The sequence below is a fragment of the Pleurodeles waltl genome, chromosome 10 (genome assembly GCF_031143425.1).
Source record: "Pleurodeles waltl isolate 20211129_DDA chromosome 10, aPleWal1.hap1.20221129, whole genome shotgun sequence".
Taxonomy (NCBI): Eukaryota; Metazoa; Chordata; class Amphibia; order Caudata; family Salamandridae; genus Pleurodeles; species Pleurodeles waltl.
The window spans coordinates 1,855,253-1,870,137 of record NC_090449.1 but is presented as its reverse complement, the minus strand read 5'-3'; the positions used below and the strand labels follow the sequence as shown (position 1 = coordinate 1,870,137).

The 14,885-nt window shown below is 48.3% G+C and overlaps 1 protein-coding gene across 4 annotated transcripts in view; it reads right to left on the bottom strand.

The window, feature by feature from the left end:
- The window catches only part of KDM5C (lysine demethylase 5C), a 457,813-nt gene extending 444,413 nt beyond the window's left edge, over positions 1–13,400 (bottom strand). For all 4 annotated transcript variants that reach the window (XM_069209299.1, XM_069209300.1, XM_069209301.1 and 1 more), the window contains exon 1: positions 13,123–13,400. In XM_069209299.1, coding sequence (XP_069065400.1) covers positions 13,123–13,266 — 144 coding nt within the window. In that variant the 5' untranslated portion in view covers positions 13,267–13,400. The remainder of the gene's footprint in view (positions 1–13,122) is intronic.
- Positions 13,401–14,885: the final 1,485 nt, after the last annotated feature.

Genomic DNA, 14,885 nt, shown 5'->3' with positions numbered 1-14,885 from the left:
CTTTAGGGTTTGTTTGGTGTGAAGCAGCCATTCAATTTTTAAAGAGTATTTGTTCAGGGCTTATTATACCCAACTTTAGTCTTGATGCCACCATCAAGGTCCACCGATGCAGAAGCACCTTGTGCTGAAGAAAGTGGTTCTGTCCCTGGTACCTCAGTGCCTTTTTAAAGCCCAGCAGTTCAGTGCCATCGAAGTTGCTGCCACCGTTTTCATTTTGTAGATTTGCTAAATAAGCTTTATTAACTTTCCACAAAAGTTATTCATGTAGCACAAATGGTTCATGTATTCTGACATGGAAACGTGGCACTGCCCTGAAAGGCGATCCTTTTGAGTTTATAAATATACAGCGCTAGAACAAGCATTGGGAACTAAACTGTGCTCCAAGAGGAGTGCAGCACTGATCCAGTGGTGCAGAAGGAGATCGTTGGCCAAGAGTTCGCTTTTGCTAGAGTCTCTAGATGCGAGAACCACCACTGCACAAAACCAGAGATCTACAAACCCCATCAACTGAGCTCTAATGTGCAACTAAAACGAAAAAACACTGCCTCTATAGGAATGGTATTTTCTTCTTATTGGCAAGCCACTACAATACAGACTGGAAAGACATTCAAGGACCTAGATAAAATCTCTCAATGTAATCGGAAACAAACCTGATAACTAAAACAGATAGAACTTTAACAAGTGGCACCACAAACTGAACCACTTTGATTAATAAATGCCCAAATTATCCTTCAGAAAAAAAAATACTTCCTTTAAATTGGCAAGTTTCAGCACTGGGGGCTCATGCACAGTTCACGGTGCCCTGCAAATTGTCTTTACTATCATCAACAGAAGCACCTTTTTATTCAAGCTCCGATTCCAGAACAGTAGTCCAAACAGAGGAAGCACATCAGTATGGGCTGCAACTTAAACTACTCTGGATTCTACAAAGGATGCTGCTTGGAGCAGGGGTGTGGAATTACTATTGCCGACGTCCAGAACATAAATTGGATTCAAGGACGTAAAGTTTGTTTATTTTTTCCTTGGGACAAGTAGGCCCAACCCCCTGCAGCACAAGCCCTTTGGCTGCCAGTTTACAATGCCACCTTATGGCTCTGGGAAGGGCATTGTCTGCAGTTAAGGTCCTATTTGTGTCCAAACGTTAAGGATGTCCGTATTTACGGTTCATTAATGCAAAGTCTTCATTATAAGGGTGAGCCCTCCAAAAATTTTTATAAGTTTGGACAGTGATTCCAGTACAAAAATAAATTGTATTCACAAGTTTGCAAAGTTTAATATGAGGCTACGTGTAACGCTCCCAGAATACGCTTATCAAATGTTCACAGAAAAAATGTTTTGCTAAATTACTGTGAACTTGTAGGTACCCTTTCTTTGAAGCATCGTTTAGTAAATGTTAATACATGCCAGTAGTTCCAAAAAAAATAAAAAATAAAAAAAATCAGTGTAACCAGTATCAAAAAGATTATGGCAAACATGAAAATAAACAAGCATTGGGAAAGTCAATAAGTCTAACACTGGTGCTCAGTCTTGTTTCGGCAACGTGTGCCTTGTTTTCACATGGTTTCTGTAAAACTAATGTGTTGCGAGCTGCCAGGCCCTTCGTGCTGTAACACAAAATTGTCCCAAAAAAAAAAATGTTTGGGTGTCAAAAAGCACACGTTGCCACAGTAGTTCCTGGCACTAAACAGAACTACTGTGTGGCGATAAGTTCCTCATGAAAGGGCAGGATGCAATCATTCACAGTGAAGCCAACAGATGGAGAGAGGGTGATAGAATTTTAGTAAAAACAAACAAAAAGGTCTTGGTTAGCACCAGACCTAATTAGGGGCCCAATTCTTAAAGAAAGTCAGAAAAGAGCACCCAAGGTAAACGTCTTTGCATTGTGAAGTGTATTTTAGCACAAACAAATATGCTTGTGTGGATTTGCTCATGTGAACATTTGTTGAGTATTTACAAGTTCACGTTCCCTCTGACCACATATCACAAACCTGGAAGAAGTTTTACTTATGCTCGTCAGGAGTAAATTTCCCAGCCTGAGCATGGGAAAAGATTAGAGAAAAGCTGGCAAAATCCCTTAAAACATGCAAGTTAGTAGGTTTGTGCAGACTCAAAAGGGCATTCTAACCCTGGAACTATTGCTTACTGCTACCGCCAGCCTTAATATGTAGATTTGTGGAAAGGTGGCAAAATACCAGAATTGCTATAATTGAAACCTACTACATACAGGAGCCCTGGCATAATCAAAGAGGTTATCAGTGCTCTTATATAGTAAGATTGCTGTCATAATTTGCCGCCGCTTTACAAGGCACCGAAGGGACAAGTAGATTTTTTTTAAATTAAATTCCACACCCCTTCCGAAGACTATCTTAATCAGACACAGGAGACCTGTTAACTCGCCATAACAATCCTACACAGACCGCCAACTCCGAACAGGGCAAATCCTATAGAAAAGCGTCATTCATCACGTGTCAAGAGTCATCCTTTAAACCAATCTACAGGGCCCAACTTCACTTAACACCTGAGCAACAAGGCAGCATGCTGTGGTAATGAGTGCTGTATAAAAACTCACAAGAGCCCAGGTAAAAATACCAGGTTCGGCCAGTAAGGTAAAATGATCAAGTGAAAATCAGTGGTTTCATCCTTTCTACAAAACTCAAAGTCAGAAGTAAAGCAATGGACAAAACCAAGAAGAGAAAGTACCAAACGTACAGCGACCAACTATATACAAGGTGCATGCGTAACATTTCCAATGTAGGGAAAAGTCCAAAAGCTCATCACACAGATAAGAGCTTAGGAAGTGGGGAAGAGAGCACATGATGGAGGCAAGGGGAGAACGAGAGGACACAGGGACAGCAAGGAAGAAGTTGATACCATTAACACCGACTATTCTACAAATGTATCATTATCAGTGGCCACTGCAACTTCAAGTACCCACCTCTCACATACTAAAGCACTTTCATACACTTCACATACTTTGAAGACACTGGGGGCCAAGTTAGGACCTACTGCATAGATGTGTCCAGGGAGAGCAGGAAGGCAGTCTCCCACCCGTGTATAGGTAAAAAGAAGCCTATGGAACAAATGTAAAAGGAGATGGTGCACAACGTCACAAGATGCTTGAGGCTATTCCCGCCCACACTATATACCACAACCAGTTCTCCCCTCACACAGTCATCTTATGGTGAGCTGCCGCTGAAGTGAGAGCTATGAATCATTCTGACCATGGATGGCTAACCTGTGATGAAAAAAAGCTTTCATTAAAAGCGCTTTGGCAAAGCCATTGTGTCTGACATTGGTTACCAGTCTTGACATTTTACAGTGCTTGTTTTATTTTCACAAAAAAAAGAGTTTTTGGGTAGCCTCCTGGGTCTTCGTTTAAAAAAATAAAATAAAAAAATTAAAAAAAAGATACACACAAATGGCCAATTGCAAAAAATGTTGGTCTCAAAAAGTACACACTGGCACAGTAATCTGACACTCAGGGTATTGTGTGTGTGGATGAACTAACTGTGAGAGGGCAGAAGACTGTCACCCACACCGAAGGTAACCAATGGTTGAGGTAGTTTGGCCCCCTGCATCACACTCTATGCTATAGTGCACGGAAGAAATATGCGAACAACAGACCACTGGATGAAACCGGATGGCTGAAAGCCCCTGTAAGTATATTATACATGTAATTGTAGTAAAAACTAAAGGTTTTGTCTGATGCAAGACATTAAAAGCAGCAACCCTTTAGCAGGCATTCAAATAAGCTACCCACTTGGCACACAATGCGTGTTTAAAGTTGTAAAAACTCCACAAACGTACAGATGTTGGGTCTGTTGGGTACATAGAACAATGAGAAATAAATGTCTATTTCTGAAGATTTTCCTCTCGTCGGGCCCCTTTTTCCCCCCACTTTGATGTTTAACCTAAATGTACTCCTTTCATAGAAACTGAATACGCCATCTCTGTGGTTTCCTTAATGCCAAGCAGAGTGAGATATTGGGCCAGTGCTGGTCTTCTATTCGAGCCACCTAACTTCCATTAGCCAATCCCTAGATAAGCCTGACAGAAAGATGTGTTGTTGTAGATCTTCGAGGCTGACCGGCCAAGAGAACTAGCAGTATCACAAGCTGTGACTCCTGGGTCAATACCCCACTGACCACTCCTTTGAAAGTCCAACTACACCTTCAACGCACGGAGTTCCGTCACTTCTGGATAAATGTCATGCAACTCTGTCCCAACACTGGTGTAGCATCAACTTTTATCTCTATAGTGCCTGCAGTCCGCTACGACAAAACTGTTTGCAAAAAAAAAAAAAAAAAAAAAAAAAAAAAAAATCTAACAGTAGCTAAGCCACTGTTTAGCAAAAAGGAGGGTAGTTCTGAGTTGGTACAGGCCCATAAGAGCTCCAAATGCCATTTACTCCTTTTCTCTAGGGATAAGCATGATCTGACAGTAGTGAATGGTCAAATCAAAAGTGCTCAAAATCTCGATCCACCTAGCTAGTCTAGAGGCTCCTCTACCCTAGGTAGACACTGGGAGGCCCTCAAAACCTCCACTCCATTGTACCTTACTTAGCTATGGACGGCTGGATGTCTCAGACACCTTGAGATGCAGGTCACCTTAACCTCGATCCAAGCCTGAGAACTGTCTTAGGATGGCCAGGCATTCTTGCTATGGAGATGTCAGATTCCAAGAGAGATGCTCTCTCAAATGAGGCACCATCACTGTAAAAATTCAAGGAGGGGGTTCATTATATTTTTCACCAGCTACCAAAACAGCAACCATCTCCATAGAAAAAAAGGTGTGCCCTCAACCTGTTTACACAATAAAAAAATAAAAAAACACAGGGGGTTTCACAGCCAGTCCCCTCATCAAACAAGGGGGTTGTATTGATCTTCAAAATCCTGAACAGTCCAGTCCATTTGTCTTTGAGTGCCCTATGCATCATTACCAGGGAAGTTAGGTCATCTAATCAGCGTCACCTTCTGGCTCTAATACTTATCCTGCAGCTTGCTGTTGCTCTGAGGCTTTTCCTTTTGTGTATCAGCAGCACTATTGTGCACCAGAGGCCAATCATATAATCCTCTATACCATGAGAACGAGACCATGGGTTATGTAGCCGATCATCCTACTCCAAGAGAGAGAGGATGCTGTTAAGAGAATCAGTCTGCAGTACTTCTCGAAGTAGTAAAACCATGGCAAGAGAATGTCCTACTTCCTCAATTATTCACTGTAGTCCATGTCCAATCATCTGCTACAAAGTACAGGTATCTTAATATCTATTTAAAAAAATCTGAATTGAAGAACTGCCTCCTCTTGTTAGCTTGATATTCAATGCTGGAAGATCCTCTCAGAAATAAGGCTCCCACTCATGTAGCAGGATATTTGTTGGACCTGATATTCTTGAATCTGATGTCTAAACAGTCTGATCAGCCTATACCCTTGTTACAGTCTGATCAAGCAGCAGTCCCTTTTTAGGTTGAGCGCAAGCGTATGGTCGCTTGCATACTTAAGTAGCTATAAGCCATTTTATAAGCTCATTTCAGTGTCACTTAAAAATCCTTCCTTGCTAGTGGTCAGTCATGCTTCTTTGTCCCTCCTTTTTAGGTCAAGTGCCCAAGCGCTCAGACATGTTGTAATCTATCTGTGGGATTTTCTCCACGTCCATCAGACACCCATCTCTATCACTCGTTCACGGGCTTGCCTTTCAAAAATCCTTTGTTAACATTGGTAAGCGCGTTCCCTTTGTCTCTCCTTGTGTCAGTATTGTTACCTCCTTGGCCATCAACCCTGTTACATGATTAATTGCACGTTTGTCGATACGTTCAGGGGCTGGGACCCGTGCGAATATGTCACTTTCTAACAACAAGCGTTGTAGGAAACTCAGGGTGTCGCCAGGATGGGGCCGTTCTAATCAGCACCAGCACCAGCCCCAACTTTATCCTGCCCATCAGCCTCCAGACAACTCGTAATTCAGCTGGGACTCTGTAGACCTGTCCTCACTCTAGCAATCGGTTTGTTGTATAAGATGCGAAGCCATTTGAGAAAGCCAGGACCAAATCCCATGTGGCTTAAGGTCGCAAATAAGAATTCCCAGCTTAGCGTATTGAACGCTTTCCCAATATCTAACGAGACTGCAACCCAATCATGTGCCAGCGGTGGAGTGTTGTGCAGTATGTGTAAGAATCACCTGATGTTCAGGAAACTGCTATGTCCTGGTATAAATCCGGATTGATCTACGTGAACTAATGATGTGATCAGGGGAAGAAGCCTGCTTGGAAGAATCTTGCCCAGTATCTTACAATCAATATTGAGGCGTCACATCAGTCAATAGGAGCCCACATCTGTGGGGTCACGTCCGGTTTTAGGACTATAATCAATGTGTCCCTTTGCAAGCTTGTAAGATCGCCACATGACCACACCTTTTAGTACACTTCCAGCAAGAGTTGAGTAAGGGCCGCCGAATACATGGCATAATATTCTACAGGTGAGCCGTCGGCACAGGGTGCCTTGTTTCTGGCCAGTTGAGATATTGCTATGCATATTTCCTCTAGCCGAGAAGGTTCATTTAATTCCACAATTTGTACAGGGGTTTTGCAAGGGCAGAAGGGCCTCATCCAAAAACGCAGCCAGTGAGATAGGGTTATTCTCCGGTGGAAAATGCCTCCCTTGGCATGGTTACCCCCCAACTTTTTGCCTTTTGTTGATGCCAGTTATGACTGAAAGTGTGCTGGGACCCTGCTAACCAGGCCCCAGCACCAGTGTTCCTCCTTAAACTGTACCTTTGTTCCCACAATTGGCACAGCCCTGGCACACAGATAAGTCCCTTGTATTTGGTACCCCTGGTACCAAGGGCCTGTGGCCAGGGAAGGTCCCTAACGGCTGCAGCATGTATTATGCCGCCCTGGGGACTCCTCACTCAGCACATGCACACTGCCTCACAGCTTGTGGGTGCTGGTGGGGAGAAAATGACTAAGTCTACATGGCACTACCCTCAGGGTGCCATGCCCTCAACCAACTGCCTATGGCATAGGTAAGTCACCTCTCTAGCAGGCCTTACAGCCCGAAGGCAGGGTGCACTATACCACAGGTGAGGGCATAGTTGCATGAGCACTAGGACTCTACAGTGTCTAAGCCAAACCTTAGACATTGTTAGTGCAGGGTAGCCATAAAGAGTATATGGTCTGGGAGTCTGTCAATTACAAACTCCACAGTTCCATAATGTCTACACTGAAATCTGGGAAGTTTGGTATCAAACATCTCAGCACAATAAATGCACACTGATGCCAGTGTGGGATTTATTGCAAAATGCACACAGAGAGCATCTTAGAGATGCCCCCTGCATGCCAGTCCGACTCCTAGTGTTAGGCTGACCAGTTCCTAGCAGCCTGCCACAACCAGACGAGTTTCTGGCCACATGGGGCGAGTGCCTTTGTCACTCTGTGGCCAGGAACAAAGCCTGCTCTGGGTGGTGGTGCGCCTCGCCTCCCCCTGCAGGAACTGTAACACCTGGTGGTGAGCCTCAAAGGCTCATGCCCGCTGTTTCAGCACCCCAGGGCATCCCAGCTAGTGGAGATGCCTGCCCCTCTGTACACAGCCCCCACTTTTGGCAGCAAGTCCAGAGGAGATAATGAGGAAAACAAGGAGTCACCCATCAGCCAGGACAGCCCCTAAGGTGCCCTGAGCAGAGGTGACCCCCCCTGCCTTTGGAAATGCTCCATCTTGATTTTGGAAGATTCCCCCAATAGGAATAGGGACGTGCCCCCACTCCCCCCAGGGAGGAGGCACGAGGAGGGTGTAGCCACCCTGAAGGACAGTAGCGATTGGCTACTACCCCCCAGACCTAAATCCCCCCCCCCCCCTAAATTTAGTAGCGACCATGAGCCCAGGAAATCAGATTCCTGCAACCTACAACAAGAAGAAGGAATGCTGACCTGAAAGCCCCGCAGAGATGACGGAGACACCAACTGACTTGGCCCCAGCCCTACCAGCCTGTCTCCAGATTCAAAGAACCTGCACAGCAACGCATCAAGTGGTACTAGCGACCTCTGAGGACTCGGAGGACTGTCCTGCATCCAAATGACCAAGAACCTCCCGAGAACAGCAGCACTGTTCGGAAACTGCAACAATGAAGCAACTTTTAAAGAGACTAATTTCCTGCCAGAAGCGTGAGACTTCGCACTTTGCACCCGATGCCCCCAGGTCGAGTTTGGAGAATCCAACACTGCAGAGAGGACTCCCAGGCGACTCCAACGACGTGGATACCCAGAATCAACCTTTCTGCACCCCCGAAGGCGACGCCTGCATAGAGGATCCAGAGGGCCCCAGACCAAGACTGCCTGGTAAAGGAAGCCACCACTGGACCAAGCACAGCACCCGCAGCCCCCAGGACCTAGTGGAACTACCTACCAGTGCAGGAGTGACCAGTAGGCGGCCCTCATCCTAGCCCAATCTGTGATTGGCCCAAGAAGCCCCCCTGCATCGCCAGAGTAACCCCCGGGTCCCTCCATTGTTTTCAATAGCAAACCTGATGCCTACTTTGCACACTGCACCCGGCCGCCCCTGTGCCGCTGAGGGTGTGCTTGTGTGTGTCTCCCCCCCACCCCAGGGCACTACAAAACCCCAACCCCCTGGTCTGCTCCCCGAGAACGCAGGTACCTGCTAGCAGACTGGAACTGGGGCACCCCTGTTCTCCATAGGCACCTATGTGTTTTGGGCCCTCCTTTGACCTCTGCACAAGACCGGGCCTGTGTCGCTGTGGCTTTGCCTTGAACCCCCAACGGTGGGCTGCCTGTGCCCAGGGGACTGACTTGTGTAAGTGCTTTACTTACCCGAGAAACTAACCAAAACTTACCTCCCCCAGGAACTGTTGATTTTTTAACTGTGTCCATTTTAACCAAAAAAACTGTATGTACAACCGTTTTAAATCAGAGTTCTATACTTACCTGTGTAAAGTACCTTGTATTTGATGTACTTATCTCAAATTTGATTCTTGTGGTTCTAAAAATAAAGAAAATACATTTTTCTATATCAAAACCTATTGGCCTGGAGTTAAGTCTTTGGGTGTGTGTTCCTCATTTATTGCCTGTGTATGTACAACAAGGGCTTAACACTACCCTCTGATAAGCCTACTGCTCAACCACATTACCACAAAATAGAGCATTAGTATTATCGAATTGTGCCACTATCAACCTCTAAGGGGAACCCTTGGACTCTGTGCACACTTTCACTCACTTTGAGACAGTATATACAGAGCCAACTTCCTACATTGGTGAATCAGCAGTGGGGTCTAAGACTTTGCATTTGCTGGACTACGCAGCCAATACCTGATCACACGACTAATGACAATTTTTGGCGTTTAGAAATTAATTTTTGCAATTTGACTATTTTTCTAAATTTGTAAAAGTCCTGCTAGGGCCTTGTGTAAGTCCCTGTTAGCATTTCTTTTAGAGTTTAAAAGTTTGTAAAAGTTAGGATTTAAGTTCTAGAAGTCGTTTTTAGATTCTTAAAAAGTAACCCCAACTTTTAGAGTGATAATGAGTCACACAGATGAGACAGTGATGGAACTCAACCTCACACCTTACCTGCATCTAGGGATGTCAGAGTTAAGGTCTCTTTGCAAAACAAAAAAGATAAAGAATGGGTCCAACCCTACCAAGGCAAAGCACCAGGAGCTCTTGGCAGAGTTCACAAGGGACCACTCCTCTGAGTTGGAGGATACTCCTTCAGACGGGAAAAACTAGTGAACAGGAGGAAGAACTCCCTCCTCTCCTGTCCTAATTAGGATGAACAGGGTTCCCAGAACTCTGACTCCACAAATCATAGTCCGAGAACCTGGTTCTTCCACAGGGGAGACCAGTGCCTCTAGAAGCATTGAGGACAGCCCCAATGAAGAGGACCTCCAGTTAGCCAGGACGGCCAGGAGATTGGCTTTGGAGAAGCAGCTCCTAGCCATAGAAAGGGAAAGAAAAGAGATGGGATTAAGTCCTGTTATTGGCGGCAGCAACTTAACTAGGGTCAGAGAGAATACTGACATCCTAAAAATCCCCAAAGGGATTGTAAATAAATATGAAGATGGTGATGACATCACCAAGTGGTTCACAGCTTTTGAGAGGGCTTGGGCGACCAGAAAAGTAAGATCATCTCACTGGTAAGCTCTCCTTTAGGAAATGTTCACTGGAAAGTGTAGGGATAGACTATTCACACTCTCTGGTAAAGATGCAGAATCCTATGACCTCATGAAGGCTACCCTGATTGAGGCCTTGCTCAACTAAGGAGTACAGGATTAGGTTCAGGGGGGCTCTAAAATCCTCGAGCCAGACTTCTCAATCAAAACACTAGATGGTTGGATTAATGGCAGTGGTGTAAATGATGATGGGCTGTATAATTTGTTTATGAAAGAACATCTGTTAAGTAATTGCTTCAATGAAAAACTGCATCAGCATCTGGTAGACCTAGTTCCAATTTCGCCTCAAGAATTGGGAAAGAAGGCGGACCACTGGGTCAAGACTAGAGTGACCAAGACTTCCACAGGGGGTGACCAAAAGAAAGGGGTCACAAAGCCTCCCCAGGGGAAGGGTGGTGAGACATCCAAGGACAAAAGTAGAGTCTTCTATAGGGCCCCAAAACCTTGCTCAGGAGGGTGGGCCCCTGGCCTCTTCACAGTCCACAAATGGGTATAACGGTAAAAACTTTGATCCCAAGTAGGCCCGGTGTCAAAACTGTAGACAGCATGGAGACAAGGCCTGTCCAAAGAAAAGTCCCACAACAACAACTACTCGTGTTAGTACTGGAATAGCCAGTCTCCAGCTGGGAATCAGTGTGCCCAGGGCAAGTCAGGGGCACACTTGCTTAGGTAGTGATGAGCTTTATAAACCATTAATAATAATAATAATTAGCATGGCATCCGTCCCAGTACAACCCACTTCCTGTGATGCCAGCGTGGCATCCGTCCCAGAACAACCCACTTCCTGTGATGCAAGCGTGGCATCCGTCCCAGAACAACCCACTTCCTGTGATGCCAGCGTGGCATCCACCTCAGAATTACTCATGTCCAGTGATAGTAGCATGGCATCCTTCCCAGAATAGCCCACTTCCTGTGATCCTAGCATGGCGCTCATCCCAGAATAACCCAATGCCATACTAGCATAGCATCAATCCCATTTGATCACACTTTGAGTAATACTCCAATTAGCCAGTCTAGGATCATCACATTTTCCACGATACTTGCATCGCCTCTGTCCAGTAATATTCCACTTCCAGTGATATCAACATGGATTGAGTCTCAGAATATCCACCTTCCCGTGATACTAGCATGGCATATCAACTCCCACCCAATCACTCTTCCTGTAAGACAAATTATCTAGCCCAGAAACATCACACTTCAGTCAAGGATCACCGCACCTACACAGACACCAATGCCATACACCTAATAAGATCCATGTTCCAGTCTTTTTTTTTTTTTTTTTTTTTTAAATTAGCTCGGTTTACAACCCAAGTGTGTTGATGTACTCCATTTTAGGAATATCCACCCATGTGTGCAGTGTGTAATTTGTAATCGGGGTTGGCTTCAACTGCCCCGCATTATAAGGCACAATTCACTTTCAACATTTCTAACACCTTTCCAGCCCACCATATCCACCTACCTATTTGCCTGGGATAGCCTCATCCCAAACGTCAACTCTCCTACCCTCTAAGGTACTAGCATAGGTTAACATCTCAGCAGACTACTTCCACGTTACTTGAATGCGCTTCACACCACCGGATTTCACCTACAATATTACTGGTTTGCTCTCTTACTGGCATTTCGGGTTACTCACATGATTTTGACACCAATACAGTCCACCTCCCACTTTACCCAATATCTAAATAATGCACACCTTCCATCACACAGCGTCCCTACAGCAGCATATCCGTCTTCTGTTAATGGGCTTCTCTACACATCACCACATTCCAAAAGTGTCGAAACTAGGATGGTCTTCATTTCAACAGACTGCAGTCCATTGCTACTACGACGGTGGCCTTCTCAGCAATGCCTTACAATTAAAGCCTCAATACTGACATATTCCACATGTGCTCCCAACAGGCTCTTTGTCCTCACATAACAGGCTGCCCTACCTCACATGACTAGAATAGCCGCCACCCAAAAATACCACCCTTTCACTAGTATAGCCTCCGCCAATCACTGTTTGTTAGCAGCAGAGAACATCCACCTCGTCTGCGACACTAGCGCTGGTCTCAGCATAGTCCACTTCCATCCATGTGAGCTCCATATACTCAGATACCAATGCTGGTAGCATGACCTCCACACTACCTTGTGTCCTTAGAAACAGCATCCACGCCAGAAGGTCCACCTTCGAACTTAACATGGGGTCCGCATCAGCACACTCCACCTTCTACGTTCCTATCCTGGCCTCCACCCTAACAAATTGTGCCTCCACCCCAGCTGTTGCATCGCAATTCTTTTCGAATGTGGTTGCTTCTATAGAAAGCCACTGCTAAGAAATATAGAGGCTTCCTTCATCAAGCATTAGCAAGGTTTATCCTAGGCCCCTCTCCCTGTCCACGTTAGCACGTTTTATACATTCTCCAAGAATCACATCTTAGGATCTTAAGATAAGTGTGGCCAGCAGCCTTCCACTGCATTGTGAAACTATGATAAACAGAGGAGGTGGTCATAACGCATGAAGAATCGTGATAATTTACAGGGCAAAAGAGAGAACAAAGGATGCAGGTGAACCATGGAAAGAAGGGTACTAAATACCCTGGAGAGCAGCGGTCTGAGTATGGATATAACCTTGAACAGTTAATGTGTGTAGCATGGCTGTGGCTTAACATTTCTATGAAAGCTATACAGGATTAGTGCCCAATTTTGGTGTGAACTTGTACAATTTAAGGAATATGTATCCATCCACGCAATAAAGTATGTGAAATGTGTAACTCTCTCTGACTCCAACCGCCCCGTACTGGAACAGGCAAAGCTATCAGAGAGACTGTTGGTGTAAAATCCTGTTGGAGAAACGTAGGCCAGAAAACGAATGATACCTTCCAAGATAAGAGGTTCCAACACACAGGAGTGGTGCAGAAGGCAGCAGTGCCCGCTGACTCCACGTTATGCAGAGGAGGTATACTAACCACAGGTGGCCGGATCTTGCAGATCCCGGACTTCTCAGCGATGGGTCTGATCTTGGCGATGTAACCCAAGGGGTCTGCGAACTCCTCCCAGGTGGGCTCGAAGACAGGGCACTCTGGAGGGGGCACAAAATCGTCCAGATCCATGATGTCCACAGAAAGTTCAGACACGGTGAGAGTGCAAGAGTCTGATCCAGAAGCAGCGAGGCAGTCCAGAGCGCAAGCCGGGCCCAGGCGGCCGCTAGTCCCCGGGTGGTCGGTCTGCCATCCCGCGAGGGGCCCCCAGGAAGAGAGACAACAGGACCCCGAGAGCAGAGGGCTGTCTCTGGACGGGGCTGCAATGGAAGAGGTGGAGGGGTAGAGTGTTCAAGTAACGGCGAGCAGCTAAAGGAGTGTATTTAGGGGGAGTTCTGGGGGGTCAGGGGTACTTGTGTCTAGCGGAGTATTGGGGAGGGGGAAGTATGTGTGTGTAGTATCGGTGGGGTTATGAGTACTGAAGTTACAAAGTAACACTGAATAGCTGAGGGATGTCACTGGGGGCACAGACTGGGGGGTCACCAGCAGTTAATGGGGCAGGCCTTGGGGTACATGTAGCAGCCTGGGGTTCTCCTGGGGGGCGGGGGGGGTGAGTTCATTCCAGGCAGCAGCTGGTTGGGGGGGGGGGGGGTCAGCGGGGCCTGGTTGGGGGGGGGACGCAGTAAGTCCTGGTTTGGGGTGGGGGGCAGAGGGGCCTGGTGTGGGGGGGTGGCAGAGGGGCCTGGGGTGGGGGGCAGAGGGGCCTGGTGTGGGGGGGGGGCAGAGGGGCCTGGTTGGGGGGGCAGTAAGGCCTGGTGGGGGGCAGAGGGGCCTGGTGTGGGGGGGGCAGTAAGGCCTGGTGGGGGGCAGAGGGGCCTGGTGGGGGGGGGGGGGCAGTAAGGCCTGGTGGGGGGCAGAGGGGCCTGGTGTGGGGGGCAGAGGGGCCTGGGGTGGGGGGGGCAGAGGGGCCTGGTTGGGGGGGGGGCAGAGGGGCCTGGTTGGGGGGGGGGCAGAGGGGCCTGGTTGGGGGGGGGCAGAGGGGCCTGGTGTGGGGTGGGGGGGGCAGAGGGGCCTGGTTGGGGGGGGCAGAGGGGCCTGGGGTGGGGGGCAGAGGGGCCTGGTGTGGGGTGTGGGGGGGCAGAGGGGCCTGGTGGGGGGGGGGCAGAGGGGCCTGGTGTGGGGGGGGGCAGAGGGGCCTGGTGTGGGGGGCAGAGGGGCCTGGGGTGGGGGGGGCAGAGGGGCCTGGTTGGGGGGGGGGCAGAGGGGCCTGGTTGGGGGGGGGGCAGAGGGGCCTGGTTGGGGGGGGGCAGAGGGGCCTGGTGTGGGGTGGGGGGGGCAGAGGGGCCTGGTTGGGGGGGGCAGAGGGGCCTGGGGTGGGGGGCAGAGGGGCCTGGTGTGGGGGGGCAGAGGGGCCTGGTGGGGGGGGGGCAGAGGGGCCTGGTGTGGGGGGGGGCAGAGGGGCCTGGTGGGGGGGGGGGCAGAGGGGCCTGGTGTGGGGGGGGCAGAGGGGCCTGGTGGGTGGGGGGCAGAGGGGCCGCCGGGCGGACGCGCAGTTAGTTGATGTGCTCACAAGGCCCCTGGCTCGGGGGTGACTGCGCCTCCTCCTGGAAGAGGGGGGGGGGGGGGGGGGCAGCTCGGGGCCTCTCTTTGTTCTCGGGGGGCCCCGAGAGGCCGGGTCCGGTGCCCGAGCTCGGGCCTTTCTTTGGGGTGGGGTGAGGGGGTCTCCCTTTATCTCGGCGGGGCAGTGTATG